We start from the raw sequence: 18,674 nt of genomic DNA, 5'->3' as shown, positions 1-18,674 counted from the left end.
ACAGTTGTAGTTAACCTGGAATTTGAATTCCCTCTTAATGGAACTTTAAGATGCATGTGCAATTATTGGTAATAAAACTGAATATATGATCAATTGACAGAACAAATTACAGACAGGAAACTCTTCATTAATCCAAATTATTCATTTGTTGCTGTGTGATATATGAGACAAGACACCAATCAAATTTGATTAGTAACTGTAGATAGCATGTCTGCATTTGTAAAAGAATTCTAAAACACTATCGATGTATGTCAGTAGATACTTCCATTCAAAAGCTGCCATTGAATGGTCAGGGCTCTATGGCTGTAAGTCTATCACATCACAGGACCCGCTTTGCACCAATGTGGTTCCTTTTTTCTGTATGATGGCATCATTTAGAACTCTCCTAACTAAGGAGTTGCAACAATGTATCAGTTTGAGATGACATCATCTAATTTGACCTACATGTGCAAATGAGCAGCATTGCAATTTAGATGATGATGTCATTTAGAACTTGCCTGACTGAGCAGTCGGCAACAATGTATCTGTTTTAAAGCAACTTTGCTGTTGCAAAGCAAAGTTCATCACATTTAATTTAATTAGTAAGCATTTAGTGTAAATAGCGTTATTTCACATTTGCACTTTAAATTATTCTGACATTGTAATTGAATCAAGTAATGCAATTTGCGTTATGTTTATGTCAGTGACAGTATTTTCACCAGAATACAACAGTGTGATAATAAAGTACACCTTGCTGATGCTCGAGCACATCGGCAGAATTTTTGGAGGACACACCTGAAATCCAAATCTTATGTAGAGGTGTATTCACTTTTACTTGAGTGGCTGCTCTTCTATTGTTGTTTCAATATTCTAATCTCTGCTGCAAAATGGTCAATCACATATTCTAGTTGAATCAGCCTCTATTTCCTCATCCTCAGCACTGTTACAAAACTCTGTTTTGTATAGAATTAGTGAGAGTAAAGGGGTAAAAACAACTTCCCACGAGCTAACCGGAGACAGACTGACTGACAGTATAATTTACATTTATGTCAGTTTGTGAAACTCCACCTGCAGTTGTTTGATTATAACTGTTATTTCCTCAAGAATACAACACACACACATAAAACCTCTTCAGTAATGACTACTCAGTAGTGTAGACAGTTTGTGCATTTACAGCCTGTTCAGTGCAAACACCAGCGTCTTGTAACAACGTCTGCTTTTATATGATAACAATTAAAAAAAGAGGATCTGTTGGATGCTGATAGCAGGAAGTCTCTCTGCATTGGCTCGAACTTCTGGGTTCTTCAGGCTTTGCTCTTCCAACCAGTGTCACTAAAGAAAGATAAAGGAACAACTTTGAAAGACGGAGTCGTAATTTCGGTTCAGATTGAAAGCGGACGCAGAGTGGACGGACAGATCTGAGTAGTCAGATAGCTTTGGGAAGTGTGGTGAGAGCATAGATGGCTCGTCGTGGTGAACATGATCGATCGCTGCTGCACTATGGAGCCTCAGCTTTCCCCACAATCCGGCCCCATTACCTTAGAAAGCTTTTAAAGTCCCGATCCACCACCTAATTACTTCACACAGGCCGTACTGCTTTTTCCCTCCCTCCATGGATTTCTTTTTTTAGGATTAGTGGTTTATCTCCAAAGTGTGCAGATTTGGTTTAATCAACAGATGTAAAGCCGGTGTCTTTTGAGGTGACTGGTAATCAGTGGAGTTTTTGAAGATTTGTGATTTTAAGGATTTGTGACGAGGAAGACAGCTGGGTTATCGTCACCCGAAAGCTGGGATGGTGTTTTTAATCCTCATCCCCAACCAGGGACTTCCCTTCTGCTGCAGGCACTGAGAAGGCCACCTAATACTCTGAGATCCCATCATTTCGTCCCCGAGCTCACAGAAGCTAAATATTCTGCTGTCCTGTGGTCGTTTTTTTCCAGCCTGCGTCTGATCCAGAATTTTTTTAGCTATTTTAAACCTGGTGAGGACCTCCCCGTCAGCTTGTCTTCTTCTCATTGGTTTTTACTCATCTCCTTTCATCTCCTTTATTCATCCATCCATCCAATTAATCTCGGTCTAGCTGTTGATATTCCTCCAGCAGAAGCCAGCCAGGTTGCACCTTCAGATGTCCAGATCGCCTCGACTGGCTCTGTCTGATGTGGAGTCCGGTTTTTCCTTCAAGCTTCTCCGAAATCCTCAAACTGCCCGTCCCACCGCAGAGTGTGAATCCCTTCGTTATGGCAGTATGGCTTCAATAAAGCGCAGGTCACATATCAGATTTTCAGTGGAGCCGACTGTCCTGAGGCACTTTATGCATCAAAGTGCCCTTCTCAACATGAGTCACATTCAAATGAAGAGATCTGTGGAAAGAGTCTCCACTCATTTGCACATTAACAAATGTCGGAAGGCAAAGTGGGAGCTGTTGAGTGGAGGGAGTGTCGTTCGCTCGCAGTCTGCCTCCGATTGATCTGACGGAGGAGGCAGTGGGTCGATGCACTACTGTGAGGAGACAGTTCCTCTTTAATCTCTCGCTCTCGCCTCACTCGGTCAGTCAGTTCCTCTTCTGGGAAGAACTTTTACTTCTGATGATCAGCTGTCGTGACAGTGTGTCTCTGATGCGTTCAAGGCCTGTTCGAGCTGATGAGCTGGTCAGTGTTTGCTCAGCCTGCTCTGTTTGCAGGCATTTTAATCATCACAAAGAATGCAGGACTTTTCCTTCATTCTGGCTCGATGTTGGAAGACAACCGGACTCATTACATTACTGGCCTCTTGGCAGCAGAAATCCCTCGATAAACGCCGTCCAAACTTTTTGACAAGATGGAGGCTTTCCTGCCTCTGCTGAAGCATCGCGGTTACCCAAGCAGTAAAGCTGGCCTGTAAACAGTGTTGATAAGCGCTCTGTGGGTATTTGTTACTCCTACACAATTAACCAATGTCTGTGTCTTTAATTAGACTTTCTCATCGTCACATTTTCCTCCCACGGCGTCAGCTCCCAGACTCCTAAAATGGTTGCTGTCAGCTGAACTCCCATCCCCCCCCCCCCCCCCCCCCCCCCCTCTTCCTATCTGGCTCGGCTGTATCACACCGTCGGCAAAAAACACATGATCCCTTGACAGGCGAGTAAATTGGGATTTTGTGGGGCGGTGGAACTGCACGCTATTGCTGTTCTTTGGTCAGTTTTCTTTCTTTTTTTTTTTTTTTGAAGTGTTTGTACCTTATCCACTTGTTGCTAAAGCAGAAATGACACAGCATGGAGACTGTTCGCTGAATAAATGGCAGTTCTGCTAAATAACGCTTTGAAGTCGTTTCCTGTAAAAACTGAAAGAAGCTGCAGGAACACCACCAAAATTGAAATTACTCTCTGAGCCACAAGCTCTATTGATATCCAAAATATGATTTAACCACATCTGTGTGACACACTGTAATAATCTTCATGTACGTTTTCCCTTTCTCTTCATTTATCGCCTCTTTTTTTAACAGCAATTTTTACACTTTGATCTTCAGAAACCTTGGCCTGTATTTGTTTTCATGGATAGATGTTTGAGTAACACCTAATAAATCCCACATTGCTGTTTAAAGTAACTTAATATAGTGCCAAGTATTTCTTAGCATGGTTTAAAGTTTTAGGTCTATGACTCAGACTGAGTTGGGAAATTGATTAAAACCAAGCAACAGGTTAGAACGCTCACCATAAACTCCACCTCAGTGCTCCAGGGGGGCAATAAACAGACAATTACTCAAAAGATGTGGGCAATTATCTGTTTTTTAAAGAAAAGTGGTTTTCCAGACCTTCCATGATTTGCTTCTAATAATACACTCAATCTTGAAATTGTGTGTCAACAGTCAGAGGGATGTTTCCAAGGGTCATTATGAGATTAATACTGCTCATCTAACCAGTACTAGTAGTAGAGGGTGAGTTTTAGTTGTTGGATTGCTGCTTTACTTTCATCTCAGCCTGTGTGTTTCATGTATTCCCTTGTCAGACTCGCCCGGCATGCATACATATTACAGAGATATGAAGACGGGGGTTCTGTGATTTCCTGCCTCTTTCCAGGACTTGTCGATACATTACATCCAACACTTGTAGGATTCCTGAATAAAATTGCGAAATGCTTAGCATGTGATGTTGTCAGGACTGTCTTATTAAAAGGAATCGTAGCTCTACTGCCAGGAAGAAGAAGAAGAAGAAGAAAAAAAGAGGCATCCACTGTGCAGCGCATTTCCAATTCAGGTTTAGGGAGTCCGCCAGCGACGTGTCACAGCGATATTTAATTAAAGTCATGCCTCTCACAGAGGTGAGGACCGGTGTGCTGGTAGCATGAGGAGCCGCCTCGGCCCCGTTCACGCCTCTCTGTTCTCTGCTGGTGGCGTTGGAGAGCCGCGGCTCTGAATAATTCAACAAAGCAGGAAAGGGACAGGCGTAGCGGGAGAGCAGATATGGATTGAAGATGATCCTGGGGCGCGAGTGCCAGGAAATTGACTTTTTGACGTCAGAATGAGAGGTGTGTGCGTGTTTACTGCGTGTGCGAGCCGGCCTGAGCACGACGGTAATTCAGTCTGAAGCGAGGGGAGCGAAAGTGACCATCTGTCTCTGAAGCATCCTCGGCTTTCTCTGCTGACATTAACTCATAAATTCCCTTTGAGTCTCGGACCTGCAGGAGGCCTGCTGTATATCCGTCTGGAGGCGTGAACGAGACGCCACACCTGGGCGCTCGCCCCAGCTTGCCCGTTGGTGACCTCTGTGTGACTGAGCTGACAGCTTTACATGGAAACGGCCGGCTGACGCTGACAGGGCGGCGTGTGTGACGGTCCACCTTCCACAGTGAGACGAGGAACGCTTCAGAGACCAGAGACCGGCGTCCTGGAAGACAGTCAAGGCTCGTCACTCGTTTGGTTGTTGAAACTCATGGCTTCATCAGCTGGAATGTTGTTAGTTGCTCTTTGTTGGATGGAAGGTTTGGCCGAACAGTCTGGTGTTGGTGTAGAGAACTGGAAGTCTGTGCTGAATTTTCCAAATCGCCAGAGTTTCTTCCAAAGGAGATTTTTCATCTCACGTATTCTTGTACATATGAGCATTTGATTCTCCTTTGTGAAAGTGTCTGGACATTTCTGTCAGGGCTGCACGATATATCAAGGAACCATTCATTGTTGATGTACATTTTGTGTATTATTGACTGAACTCGAATAAATTGTGTGCTACGAGTAAAACATGACTGATGGCTGTGTTGTGAATGTTGCTAAACTCAATTGAAGAATAATAATCTATCAGTAGCTGGAAAGTCGGCAAGTTACGACTCCTGAGTGGGAAAATACTCTCAAACTAGTTTGCAACTGGAAAAATAGGAATTTTTCTTCAGTAGAGCTCTATGAAGCTCATTTGATCCCACTCAGCAGGATTTACAAACAATAATGTTTGGAAATGTTACCCAGACATCAGGGGCTGTATGATTGTTTTACACACTCACCATTTCAAATCAGGTGAGATTTGGAAAAAAAAGCTTTATTTACTAAATATCTTCACATTATACCTCTGCTTCTGTGGTAACTGAATAACTCCAGTGTGATTCATAGGATAGGCTGAGCTCTCATTTCTGTTGAGCAGCATCGAGCCGGAGGAGACGGCGCGCCAGAAATCATCTGCGCGACACTTTTATCGGAAAAACATTTTTTTTTTATTATTTTCATGAAACATTTTTTAAACGGCCAATTTCACCTGCAGCATACTGCGGGCCAGGGATCAGCCTCTGGTTTAATGAATGTGACAGTAATTCATGGCTGTCCGGGTAATTTGCAGAGAATTACAGCACCGCTGGGGGAAGGTTTACCCAAGCTAACAGCTTTATTGTTGTTTTATTCCCGAGCACTTACCTTCTACCCGACTCTACTTCTCTCTCTGGTCACATTTCCAATTTAAATAACTATACCTCAAATCGTACTCGTGATGAAAAATGTGTCAAGAAATTACAGCATTTCAGCTGAAAAGGACGCGTCGGAAGACGGAATAAATCCTGACGGCTGTTTGTTTGTCTTTGCAGGTGTCCCTGGTTAACGAAGGTCATCTCTCCCGCTGTGCCTCTCTACAATGGCCTGGTCTTCCTCTTCGTCTTGGCCAACTTCAGCATGGCGACCTTCATGGACCCCGGCGTCTACCCCAGAGGTTTGTGCACATCTGAAAATGACTCGGTCGCCGCGTTTACGCGAGGGCTTCCTGATTGAGAGTTTTGATTGCTGTCTGAATTCTTAAAAAAAAAAAAAAACATTGACTAGTTTGTTTCTAAAGTCCCCGCGATGAGTCACATCACAAGGTCTGATCATCAAACGTGGTTACATGATCAGACTTTCTGATCATAATCTCGGTCGAATAGGGCCGGTTGAATCAGACGACAGTGTCCACATGACAATATTAATCAGATTGACTGTTAACTGGATTACTTATGACTCTTGTAGCCACACCTATTGTGTGTCGATGGCTAAAATAAAATTAACTTTGCAAAAAGAAAACCCATAAATAATGCTCACACGAAGCAGTAACTTGTAAAAGTCCACATGTCCGACATGCAGGAAGACACTGGAAGACTGAGGTTACTCAGCGTCTCTCGGCTGCTCGGTCTAAACAAACCGCCCGGTCTTCCTCTTCCTGTTCTCAGCCCCGTCTGGGTTCAGTGATGATGACTGAGGCCGACCCTCTGGGATGTTTGTAATGCACTTGTAAATGATAAGCACCTGATTTCTGGTTATTCTGCTCGTAAAGGGGCGATAAGTATCAGGAAGAGCGTGAAGTCTGAGTTCCGTGCCTCCCCAGAGTCTCTCTGCTGCTGCTGGATCCTTTACTAGGAGGAGGGTCTCTCCACGCTAATAATGTTTTTACAGTCAGCAGAGCCCACAAGAACACTGATAATTAATAAAAGAATAACTGGCGGAACAGTCATCAATTGTCTAGAAATGAGGCTGTTATCTCAGTTGTCAAAGTGAGAATGAAAGTTTGGAGCAGATGAAGACTTTCTCTCTTCTCCTCTCGTCTTTGACACCACGCTCATTTAAACTCCTTTTTTTGTTTTTTTTCTTCTAGAAACTCCAAATTAGGGCAACCGATGATGGACTGTTAATAAGGCTGCACAGTTTTGAGGAAAAACATCACAAAGTTCAGCAATTTTCACAGTTTAGTTCAATTTCTTCCACTTTCACTGCAGTTTGTGAGACTGAGAGAATGTTTCCTCATCAGACAGCAGATCAGAAACTGTTCTGGCTTTATCCGTCTTTTAGGCATCTTATTATAACAGCCTCACTTTCCAGATAAATGTGTGCTTTGATGTGCATGTCGAGCGTTCGAAAGTTCAATTATGGGTGTGAAGGAGCTGCAGCCCAGTGCTGATGGATGCAAATCTCTTTTATTCTCGATAACATAAATCAATTTATTGTTTACTTATCAAGTCATTTGCAAACAAACAGAAAGGTCACATGTGGCCATTTGGATGTACTTGATAGGTCAACGAAAGGTCAACGAGGGGTCAATGAGAAATTATGTGAAATGAATCATTTGTACACCTCGAAAACAGCACAGCAGCTCTTTTTCATATCTGTGTCGTCCCATTGTTCTCAGTGAAAATCATCCATGTTTGCTGTTTTAGTAAGTAGGATCAGGAAGGCCTTTAACAACTCGTGGATTCAGAGGTCAGAGTTGAGCTGTGTGTTTAGTTGGAGAACAAATCGCTGGGCTCTTGGATTTCACCTTGAATGTGACAGAACTCAGAAAAAATAAAAGAACTTCATGTTTTAAACCCAAGTAGACAAAAACAAAAGAAATTATTTCTAACTCTACGTTCAGCAGGTTTGTTTACATAATCTTGGTTTCTGTGTAAAATTAAAACAGCGGAGGATCTACAGCGTTGGTAACAGTGTGGATATTAATACGCTTCAGTAAACTGTGAAGCCCCAAAGACAAGTCAGTTTTATTCATCCAGGCCTGAACTGAACTCTGGATTTCTCCGAGTGCAACAAACACCACCACTACGAAGAAACACACAGTCCTCCATCACCTCTTCTACTACAGCTATACCAGAGTTCACTGGAAATACACCAAGCATGTATAGATTTCACAAAGCTTTAACTGAACAGTTTTTCCTTGGAAATGTAAAGACAGTGAGCCCCCCTGAGTTTGTGTGCCCCCCCCCTCTTTAAAATGATTTTCCCACCTCTGCCCTCAACGAACTGGAGCAGCCAGCTGATGAAAAGGCTTCAGACCTTCAGAGCTCATTATTCTCTGTGACAAGCTGCCAAATCATGAAAGGTCTCATTCAGAGAGGTTAACCGCTCGCTGGCTTTAGCTCTGAACGCAGCGTGGATCGTTTGTGGTCATGCTTTGTTTCTGCCGTCCTCAAAGGGCCGGTTACGAACATGTTCCAGACTGAAGGACGTTTGACTGTATTTTCTAATCACAGGACGATTCTCTCACTCATTAGCAGCAACTCGAGTCCTTATCAGCAGTTTTTAAAGATAACAAACTCTTTCTTTGCTTTTCTTGCTTTAAAGTTTGACTCGTCACAGAATTCCTCCCCTTCAGAGACTCCACGGCCTCATTATGCCGCGTTCCTCTGCAGAAGACAAAACAACAATAACCAGAATGGAAGGGAAGATATTGTGTTGTACCGTCTGTTTCCACAGAAAATATCTGTCTATTGTTTGAGCCGTTCGACCTGCCTGAGTGTCACAATGGAGGGAAATAATTTCATTTACTCACCTCGTATCGTGTGTCAATGATCAATTCCCCATTTCCACGAAGGCAGATGTACTTGTGATCAGTAGCAAACACAAAGACTGGAGTTATGAGTCTCTTTATTTCGGACCAGTCAATCATTCCACCAAAGAGAATGAAGCATCAAGAGGTGGCGTTCTACCTGAGCTTCCTTCAGGCGGCCACTGAATCACAGCAAGGTGTAATTAACTGTATGCAAAGATTACTGCTTTGTAGCATAAATGGCGATTCCCAGTTTGAGTCTAAAACCCCTTTAATCCCGTCTCAGACTCTTACTCATAACAGCCCCATGCCCAAAATATAAGCGTGCATTATTACAAATCAGGGATAGCTCGGCAGAGAGAAGATGTAATGGGAATGTAACACCAAAATCCACTAAGAACACTTTACACTGAATGTGTTTATCAATTGATTGCGATTTAATTTCTTCTTGAATTCATTTCGTGCAAACAGAATAAAGCTGTTATTGCCCTGTGTAAGTGTATATTGTAATATCCAGAGCACTGCTTCATCCGCTAAACGCTTCCTGCACAGAGCATCTGTGGAGAGGAGGCGGCTCTCGCAGGAGACGCAGGCTTGACTGCTGTTCGCGTCCGCTGGCTCAGGCAGGTTTACCTTCCAAATCCATTTGAATCGACTTGCGAGGAGCCGTAATAACGAAGCAATCTCCTGCTACAGCGCCGCTCATTTCTGCGCTCGTGTTCTTTTCTTTATGTCCTTATGTGCAGCTACCTGAATCACCCTGCAGTTATTATTGTACGGCGGCCGCTAAATTATCGTCTCATGTTTTTCACTGCAGCTCCAAAAGGATGTGGGGACTTTCAGTTTTGGGAAAAATTACAGCGTTTGACTGCAGTGGAAATGTCACATGGACTCCTGTATTGTTCACTGGAGCTTTTGGGGAATAATTATCTTTTCAGGTTCCAGTGACGCAAAACACCAATTCCCATTTATATAGAGAGGAAAAAAAAAAACAGGCATATTGTGAGAATGAATCAACTTGTGGGAAATTTAACAGCCCAAGTTCTGCTGTACACGAGTCCCGGCGTTCTTTTTTTAATGAGCCTTAATGTTCAAAACTGATCGAACATTTTACGTCTTCTACATAAAAAAAAAAAAAAAAAAAACAATCCCGTTTCTCTCAACATGTCTGCTCTGTGTGCTAAGCATTTTCCTTGTGTGTGTGTGTGTGTGTGTGTGTGTGTGTGTGTGTGTGTTCCACAGCCGATGAGGACGAGGACAAGGACGATGATTTCCGGGCGCCGCTCTACAAGAACGTGGAGATCAAGGGCATCCAGGTCCGGATGAAGTGGTGCGCCACCTGCCACTTCTACCGGCCGCCGCGCTGCTCGCACTGCAGCGTCTGTGACAACTGTGTGGAGGTGCGCCGCCGCCAGACCCCCGTCAGACCTCCGCCGCACCTGTCCCATGATGCTCACTGGAGCCAAGCACAACTTTTATGGCTCTTCCTCACTTTTAGATCAATTAAACACAACATAAACACTTCATTTAGTTAATATGAGGCTGGAAGGGTGGGTTTACAGCATGGTGACAAAAAAAGAGGACCGCTGCCTTGTTTTTAGTAGAAAAGTTAGGATGAAACTCAACGTGGCGTCGTCGGATAATAATGGCTTGTAATGTAAGTGAGCAGGAACCTTTTCGCGCCGTGGAAGAAGATCAACAAAGACTGTTTACACGCCTAATTGAGCGTGGCGAAACACGGGTACAGCTCAGGATCTGAGATACGGTTTCATTATCTCCAGGACAAACACGACGGTGTGTTTTTGTGCAGTGAGGTGTTGAAAGGAAAAAGTCTGAGGCTTGAAGTGGAAATCTGGAGCTGCAGCACATGCCTGTACAGATCAGTGTCTCATGATCCATTGTGTTTATGGTTTTAACAAAAAAGACTAAAGAAAAAGGAAAAAAAGGTGACATTACAGGAGTCAAGAGTTTTGACTTTTATCAAATAAATGTAAAATAGACTTTTCTAAAAGTATATTTCTCTCTTTATATGTCTATTTGCTGCTGAATTTGCCATTTTAATTGAATGAATATGAAAAGTCAGGACTCTTGTGGAGGGCTGGTCCATACATTCTACTCATTATGAAAATATCTCCTAACAAAATGTAGTTGCATTGTAAGTTTACTGCCTGAATCCAAGTTCAGAATCCAGGTTAAGCCAAGTTCCTCCATTTTCTTGCATATTTCTTTTCTAATAATGCTCAGATCCTAAGGTCCTGACCCAATATTGATGAGTACAAGCCTTGGCCAAGAATTGGATCTCTTTTTTAAAACAGCTGAAGGTAAAAAAAAAAAAAAGACAATATTGGAAGAAATAACCATATTAAACTAGTTATAATGGCTACAAGTTATAAAAATGATTAAAACAATTAAATCAAAGGAAAACAGTTTATGAGAAATGACGAACTAACTGCCTGGATGCTGTCTCGCTCCTCTCCTCTCAGGACTTCGACCATCACTGTCCCTGGGTCAACAACTGCATCGGCCGGAGGAACTACCGCTACTTCTTCCTGTTCCTGCTGTCGCTCAGCGTTCACATGATGGGGGTCTTCTCCTTCGGCCTCATCTTCGTCCTGCACCACCGGGAGAGGCTGGCGGCGCTGCACACCACCGTCACGTATCCTGCAAGCTGAGCAGAAACCTTCTCATTTCACACTTATCGCAGCCTCACGTGTATGTGATCATGCTTGGTGTTTTTTTTTTTTTTTTACCTTGACCTTTCCGCCCAGCCTGGTGGTGATGTGCATTGCGGGGCTGTTCTTTATTCCAGTCATGGGTCTCACAGGTTTTCACATGGTGCTTGTAGCTCGAGGGCGAACAACCAACGAGCAGGTGAGGAGACGTCGGCCGCAGCGGCGCTTCGTATCGCACATATCAAACATTTATTCCATCATATCAATTATTTAACCCCTGAAAGCGATCTGAGCCCGGCTGTTAGCGGCCGGCCTTCGCTCACATGATTTCATCTGGCCACCGCCGTCCCTCGCTGCATTTCTAATTCGGTACGGACAGTAAAGCGAATGACGCAAATGCTAATGAGCGTCAGGGATCCTGCCCGACGCGTTAGCTGTGTGGATACCACCGTCTTTTCTCTTCCTGTGTGTGTGTGTGAACAGTGTGTGAGCCCCGTGGCCTTGTGCCTCCCTCTCACTGCCCGCTCTGAACAAGGCATTATGTTCCTCAGGTGACGGGCAAGTTTCGTGGAGGAGTAAATCCTTTCACCAAGGGTTGCTGTGGCAACGTGGAGTACGTCTTATGCAGTCCCCTGGCTCCCAGGTAAGACGCTTCCCTGAGCTGCGTGTGTTCCAGCGGCAGAGACTTCCTGCTTTATTCATGCTGGATTTAGTGCGGGTCTGAGCAGACTGATCCATATTGATGTGCATGTATGTAGGGTTGTGTCCCATCAAACCCCCCCCCCACTGCAATAGCCAGTGTAATGACTGGTGGTAAAAAAAGAAAAAAATCACACCGTGACTGTGCGCACGTGCTCGGAGGTGGCTGCAGAGGTGTGGATCCAGCTCTGCCTCAGAGCAGCCAGCCCCCCCCCCCGGGGGGAGGCAGGTGGCTGGGAGAATCGACTCGCACAGCCGAGCAGCAGTTAACGGGAAACAGCGCTTCTTTACGTTGCACACGCACGCACGCAGAGCGCCGCTAAAACCCACAACGCCAGTTTTTACATCCCACCGGGGCGAGTCCCCTTCCATTAAAACCGACAGAGCGAGCGGCGGAGGCAGCCGGCAGGTGGGTGTGAAGCGCCGCGCTGCCGGGAGGCTGCAGCTCGATCCCCGCTGAAAGGTTTCTGATTTACTGACTCACTGAGTCACATAATGTCCAACCTGAGCCTTCAACAATCCACCTGTTGGAAGAACAGGTTAAATTTGTGCGACGTAACGATAAAGATCGGGCGTCCTGATGTGTCTTGAACGTGTGCAGGTACATGCTGGACCCCAGGAAAAAGCCTCAAGTGAAAATTCAGCCCCCGTTCATCAGACCGGATCTCTCAGACAGGCAGATCACCATCAAGATCAGCGACAACGGCATCCACGGCACCATCATCAGCTCCAAGGTGAGCCGCTGCTCTGCTCCCGCTGGGAGTCACTCATTATGGGGTTCATCATCTGGACATGTTCACACTGACCAGAGGCTGAGGACGGCCTGTAAAGACGCGGTGTTCAGATTTAATGTGTAATTTGTGATGGAAGAAGAAGCGGAGATGGTTTTGGGATCTCGGATAACTGTTTCACGGTGGAGTCTTTCCGGGGGCAGGATCTCCTCCACCTCCCCCTCAATTCATGTCGTCGGTTGTTTGTTTCTCTCCTTCATCCGCTGTGATGGAGGACGGTCCTCTCCACAATAAACCACATAGAAGCTTCTCAACAAAGATTAAATAACTGAAACTAAAAAAAAATCTCTGTCTAAAATGAGAACATTTACACTTTTACACGATCTGAATAAACCAAATCACACATGATGTTCCCTCCTTCCCTAAACGCCTGAGAAGTGGTTGAAAATAAAGACCTTGAAGCCTGCCACTCGTCTTACGCAGAACTGGTGAAACGCTCCTTTTACGATCAGAATTAGCGCCCCGTTGAAAAAGCCGTAGACATCATTTTCCGCTTCATTAGCCACTAAAAAGAATACATTTAAGCTCATGCAGAGCATCTGCCGAACGCCCCCCCCCCCCACTCTGCATCCTGAACGCCAGCAGGTTCTCTCTCTCACACCTGTTCTGAACACCCTGCTCTCCCCCCTGCAGTCCAAGAGCAGCCTGGACGGCCTGGACGATAAAGACATCCAGCCGCCTCTGCCACCCAAAGCCGACAGGTACAACCAGCTGAAAAGCCAGCTGACCTCCAGTGAAGGTAAGGACCAAAATAACCGCCCAGCGCGACCTCTGAACCCTCGTCGTCTCTCCTGCCAGTCATCCATCCTTCCAGACAGCCTCAGATCGCCAGCATCCCCCTTTCTCTTATCTGCCTGTTCAGATAAATGTTGGTTTCTGATGTCAGATCGATGGCCCTTTTTGGTGCCTGGCCGGGGATTCGGCGTGATTTGTGGCGAGGAGGCTCGCCTTGCTCACTGAATCAGCCCCAGATTGGCGGTACGATTTCAGAGTGAATCATTGCAACATGAATCACCATCCCCTTTTTTTTTTTTTTCTTTCTTTTTTTCCTGGTGATATGTTGCAATGAAGCTCTGCCAAATGGAGGGATGTGAAGGATCATGGTCAGACCTGCAAAACGACGGCCTTTAGAGGAAACCCGCGAGAGTGCTTCTGGGGAATGTTCGTTAATGTGATCAATGCATGTGTTAAATAACATGAATTATCAACAGTATGAGGCGTGAAGAGCTGGTTTTCCTCCTGAGGATCTTCGGTGTCATGGTGCATTATGTCAGGGAGTGAACGCCTTTTCTTCCCCTCTATGCTACTGCCACCTGGTGGCGGCTCTCAGTACTGCAGTTGTTAGAAATGTGATGATTAAGAATTTCTTCGAAACATTCGAGCATCAGACCACAAATAAAAAAAAAAAAAGGATCTTGTATACTGTTCATTGTGATTCTTTGCGGTTGGATAAGGTCGGTGATGGACAGCTGGCTTGTGCTAAATATCAATCCCAGAACTGGATTTTGCCATCTGGCTTCTCCATAATTGTGCGGGCGTCCCAAGAGCGTCTTAAGTTTGATGATGAAAAGGTCACTTCTTCATTCAGAGAAATCACTTTTAATCCAAGCTGTCGTTCAATTTCTTTATATTTCTGTGGTATTAACTTTTTTTTTTTTCTGTTTCATGTTTGTATGACAGAGAGTTCTCTTTCTGGTAAGAACCATCCTTCTACTCCGGCCATGTACAAATTCAGGCCGTCCTTCGGCACCATGCCTAAAGTCCACTACCACACGGCGGGAGACAAGGTGAGACGTGACTGGACTGGAGTCTTTACGTAAAACTGGATTACCGTTTCGATACTGTGACTCACCCGGTTTGCTCTTCTGCCCTTTGACCTCTCAGATCGTCATGCAAGACGACCGGAAGAATTCAGCCATCCTGGAAGAAGGCGTCCGCGGCCACGACTACCGATCCGAGCCGAACCTGGACATGCCCGAGTACACCAACGCCCCGCTGCACCGCAGCTTCCAGTCGTCTCCTCTCCAGCTCGACGCCGACCCCATGACCCCGCGCTCCCTCAGCCTGAAGCAAGGCCACCGGCGGCCGGAGAAGGGCCAGCTCCCCGCCCTGCAGCCCCAGACCGTCACCTCCACCCCCTACAAGAGCGTCTTCTCCCCCAACACCCTCTCCAACCGCAACGGGAGTCTGTCCTACGACAGCCTGCTCAACCCCAGCATCTCCCCGGCCGGCGGCGGCGAGTGCCTGGCCCACCGCGGGCCGCCCGCCGTGGGCTTCCACTCGCCCTACCTGCCCACCAAAATGTGCCACATCCGGGAACCCGACATGCAGAGACATCAGGTGGCCCCCGCCTACAGCCCGGTGATGCCCCCCAGGGCGGTGGGCCGGCAGTCGCCGCACCCGAGGGACAGAGACCCGTCCCCCGTGCGCTACGACAACCTGTCCCAGACCATCATGGCCTCCATCCAGGAGCGGAAGGAGCTGGAGGAGCGGGAGAAGCGCCACGTGCAGCACGGCCGCTCGCAGGCCCACGTCTACGCCCAGGACTCCGGCGTCTTCGACGGGGGCTACGGCCACCCCGCCAACGCCTGCTGCTCCGACGGGCCCCGCGGCCCCGGCTCCAGGGGCCCCACGCCGCCCGCCTACGGCGGCTCCAGGGACAACCTGATGGGGGTCGGCCTGGCGAGCTACGGTCAGCGGACCCCCGTCCTCCGCCACGCCGGCTCCACGCTGGGCCGGGCCCCCAGGACTTCGTCCACCTCCCTGCACACAGACCACAGCAGCTCCAACAGCAGCCAGAGCCGGGGCCCCGACGGCCCCTACCGCTCCCCCGCCCACCAGCCTCACTCCCCCGCCGTGCCCCGCTCCCCCTCCTACTCCCACCACAAATACTCCTACATCAGTGCCCACGACAGGACAGACTCCCCTCGCCTGGGGGGCCCCAGGTACGAATCCTAACGCTCCCCCAAGGGAGGGACTGCATGTGGCGGGGACTGAAACCGCGCTAATGTACAGAGACCGCATGTAGCATTTGTTTTAAGGCGTTTGATTTTGGGTTTGTGTTCTGTTCATGTCTTCATTATTCTGTGAACTCTGGTCTGATTTGTATGTTTGAAAGATTTTTTTTTTTTGTATAATTTCACAAAAGTTGGATGAATAAAAAAAAAAAAATGTGACGACTAATTCCTTTTTTCTTTTGCATGCTTTTCACCTCCTCCCCTCACATTCCCGAGCTCCACTAACAAGCCCGCCCTCAGCACCAACCCTGTGCCGCCGTGACGTCCCACATCACTAATCTGCATGTTTCCACCGATGAATCGCCGGCTGATCGCTGTCTGCTCTCCCCGTGTGTTCACTCGCCGTCTGTTCCTCTCCCTTCCCGCTCAGAGAGGCCGTGAAAGTCAACGGGCAGATGGACTGCCACCCGGGCGCCGCCCTCAGCCCCAGCCGCCACAACAACGTGAAGAAAGTGACGGGCGTGGGAGGAACCACGTACGAGATATCGGTGTGAGCGGAGACGGCGCAGCAGCAGCAGCCTCGGACGACGACGACGACGACGACGACGGCCACTCCGCATCCGGGGGGGACGCTCACCGCCGTCCGACCAGCGAGCTTCTGAGTCAGGGGCACATAGCACTTCCTGGTCTGGACGGATCGTCCGATCAGGCGCCGCGTCTGCTCGCCGTCTCTCCAGGTTGTCAGATGATAATGCTGCAGGATTCACTGTAAGTGCGGGGAGAGTTTGCTTTGTCTGTAACGGTCGTGTGGCTCTTCATCCTGGACCTGTTCTCACTGTCGTCTCTCAGCTGTGATTCTATGAAGTAGTTCCCACACACACACACACACACACACACACACACACACACACACTCTTAACACACTGACACTACGGACTTCTCCGACGTGGAGAAGTCTCGGTGCTTTACATTAACTTGTACTGTTTTACGTCGTCTGGAGGTTTACAGCTTCGACAGGAGAGCAGAGGGTGCAGGGAAATAAAAGGAAAGGAAAAGAAATGAGCAAGTGGGGATTAGTGGCTTTTGTTCATGTCTGGTTGGTTGCATTCCTAATCCACTGAGAAAGGCTTGCTTTTATTAAAATAACAATAAAATAAAGAAGAGATTTGGTTAAAAGAAATTTCTCAGGAATCGATGCAACCTGCAGAGATGCTTCAGTAAGCGTGAATGTTTCCCTCGACCGTCGAGTGTTAGTTCCTAGGCCTTGAATATAGCTCAGCTCCCTTTATTCTCGTCGTGACGGTGTAGTACAGCATCACGTTCCATCGTTTCGCCCGAGACAGAAGCCGATTTATCCGGAGGAGCAGAATACCTCGCGCTACCAAAACCGGAGGAGAAGTGTTGTCAGCATGGAGGGCTTTGTGTTTTAATCCTACGAGAGAAGAGGCGGAACCAAGCGAGCCTCAGGAAGTTAACCGCTCACCCGTTCATGTTTTTCTGTTTATATAGCCAACCTTTCAAAAAAACAAAGCTATGTTTGATACATCTTTTTTATACAAGCCTGGAATGGCTGTTTGGAGTATTTTTGTTCCATCAATTAGGAATTGAAGACATAAAAACAGGAGTAAACGCAGTTTGTTCTGACGTGCATCATGGATTGTGATCAGCAGCAACCTGGAGGATCAGGTTTACTGAAGTTGAAAGTTTCTGGAACAGAAACAGGTTTACAGTCGCTGTCTGGTACAGCTCCGCTACAACCTGAGAGGCTTTTTCCTTTTTCTTTTTTTTAAAACATGTATTACTTCTCACCATGCACAGTAAGTGGACGGCGAGGCCGCATGCCAGATGTAAAGCGTTACATTATGCCAAGCTACATTTGCATTACAAATAAACCATTGTTGCCTTTTGAGGAGATAAAAACAGTGGCTGATTTTGCTGTTGTGCATAAAGGGACAATGAAGTACCATCTGTTTTGCACTCATGAGCGTCTCAGACTGAGCAAGAAGTTGTGGAAATCACTGGCGGTGTACGAAGTGATGAAGTTACAGGACTGCTTCCTGTGGATGATGAATCTTCTGGTTTTCTACAAACGTCGCTCTGTTAACGCCAATATCCGTGGTGGAGTCTTTATCTTTTGGCCATAGTTGGATGTTCTGAAGCACACTGGTGTAGTGGTTAGCCCTCATTGTGAGAATGTCTGTGTGGAGTTTGCATGTTCTGTCTGTGCGTGTTTGAGGTTTAGTTACCGGCTCAAAGTTGCCCATAAAGTGTGAATGTGAGCGTTTTTCCTGCGACGGATCGGCGACGTGTACGTCGCTGCGGCCCGAAGTGGTTTAGAAGACGTTTATTTTCCGACAGAAAACTTCCAGCGGGCGCAATCTCTCTAAGGCCTCACCAGCTGCCTTAAACACACACAGGATCCACATTTCAAAGACTAAAAAGTAGTTGCTATTGTACATAAGAGTGTGAATTAGTGAGTGAGCAAAGCCCCCCCCCCCCACCTTCTCTATCATTTACTCCGAGACCACCACATATCCGAGCGCTATCGATGTCATTCCTGTTTAAGACGACTGCCATTATTAGTCCTGGGATGGACGTCACTGCAGGTCAGGGGCCATTCCTGACAGTCCGCAATGACGACCACGAGCTGAAGTTCAACATGTAAGAAGAAAAAAAAATATATAGAATATACTATATACTGTACATGCGTTCCTATTTTTGTGAAGAGGAAATATTTCCCAATGACTTGAGCAGAATAAAGAAAGTTTCCAACTCTGAGCGGATCCGACTCGTTCTTGCAGGCCTGTCGGTGAAACAAGTCAAGGATTTCCACATGAATACA

The 18,674-nt window shown here is 46.6% G+C and overlaps 1 protein-coding gene across 1 annotated transcript in view; it reads left to right on the top strand.

Moving 5' to 3' along the window:
* The window catches only part of zdhhc8b (zDHHC palmitoyltransferase 8b), a 58,877-nt gene extending 40,267 nt beyond the window's left edge, over positions 1-18,610 (top strand). Inside the window, exons 2-11 of the mRNA XM_030105661.1 lie at positions 6,015-6,136; positions 9,956-10,113; positions 11,197-11,369; positions 11,482-11,584; positions 11,937-12,028; positions 12,686-12,818; positions 13,509-13,614; positions 14,556-14,662; positions 14,760-15,820; positions 16,263-18,610. Of these exons, the coding sequence (XP_029961521.1) occupies positions 6,015-6,136; positions 9,956-10,113; positions 11,197-11,369; positions 11,482-11,584; positions 11,937-12,028; positions 12,686-12,818; positions 13,509-13,614; positions 14,556-14,662; positions 14,760-15,820; positions 16,263-16,386 (2,179 nt within the window). The 3' untranslated portion in view covers positions 16,387-18,610. The remainder of the gene's footprint in view (positions 1-6,014; positions 6,137-9,955; positions 10,114-11,196; positions 11,370-11,481; positions 11,585-11,936; positions 12,029-12,685; positions 12,819-13,508; positions 13,615-14,555; positions 14,663-14,759; positions 15,821-16,262) is intronic.
* The last annotated feature ends 64 nt before the right edge of the window (positions 18,611-18,674 follow it).

This window comes from Salarias fasciatus, chromosome 12 (assembly GCF_902148845.1).
Source record: "Salarias fasciatus chromosome 12, fSalaFa1.1, whole genome shotgun sequence".
In the NCBI taxonomy this organism is placed as follows: Eukaryota; Metazoa; Chordata; class Actinopteri; order Blenniiformes; family Blenniidae; genus Salarias; species Salarias fasciatus.
Note: the sequence above shows the minus strand (reverse complement) of the source record. Positions and strands in the feature narration are given on the sequence as shown.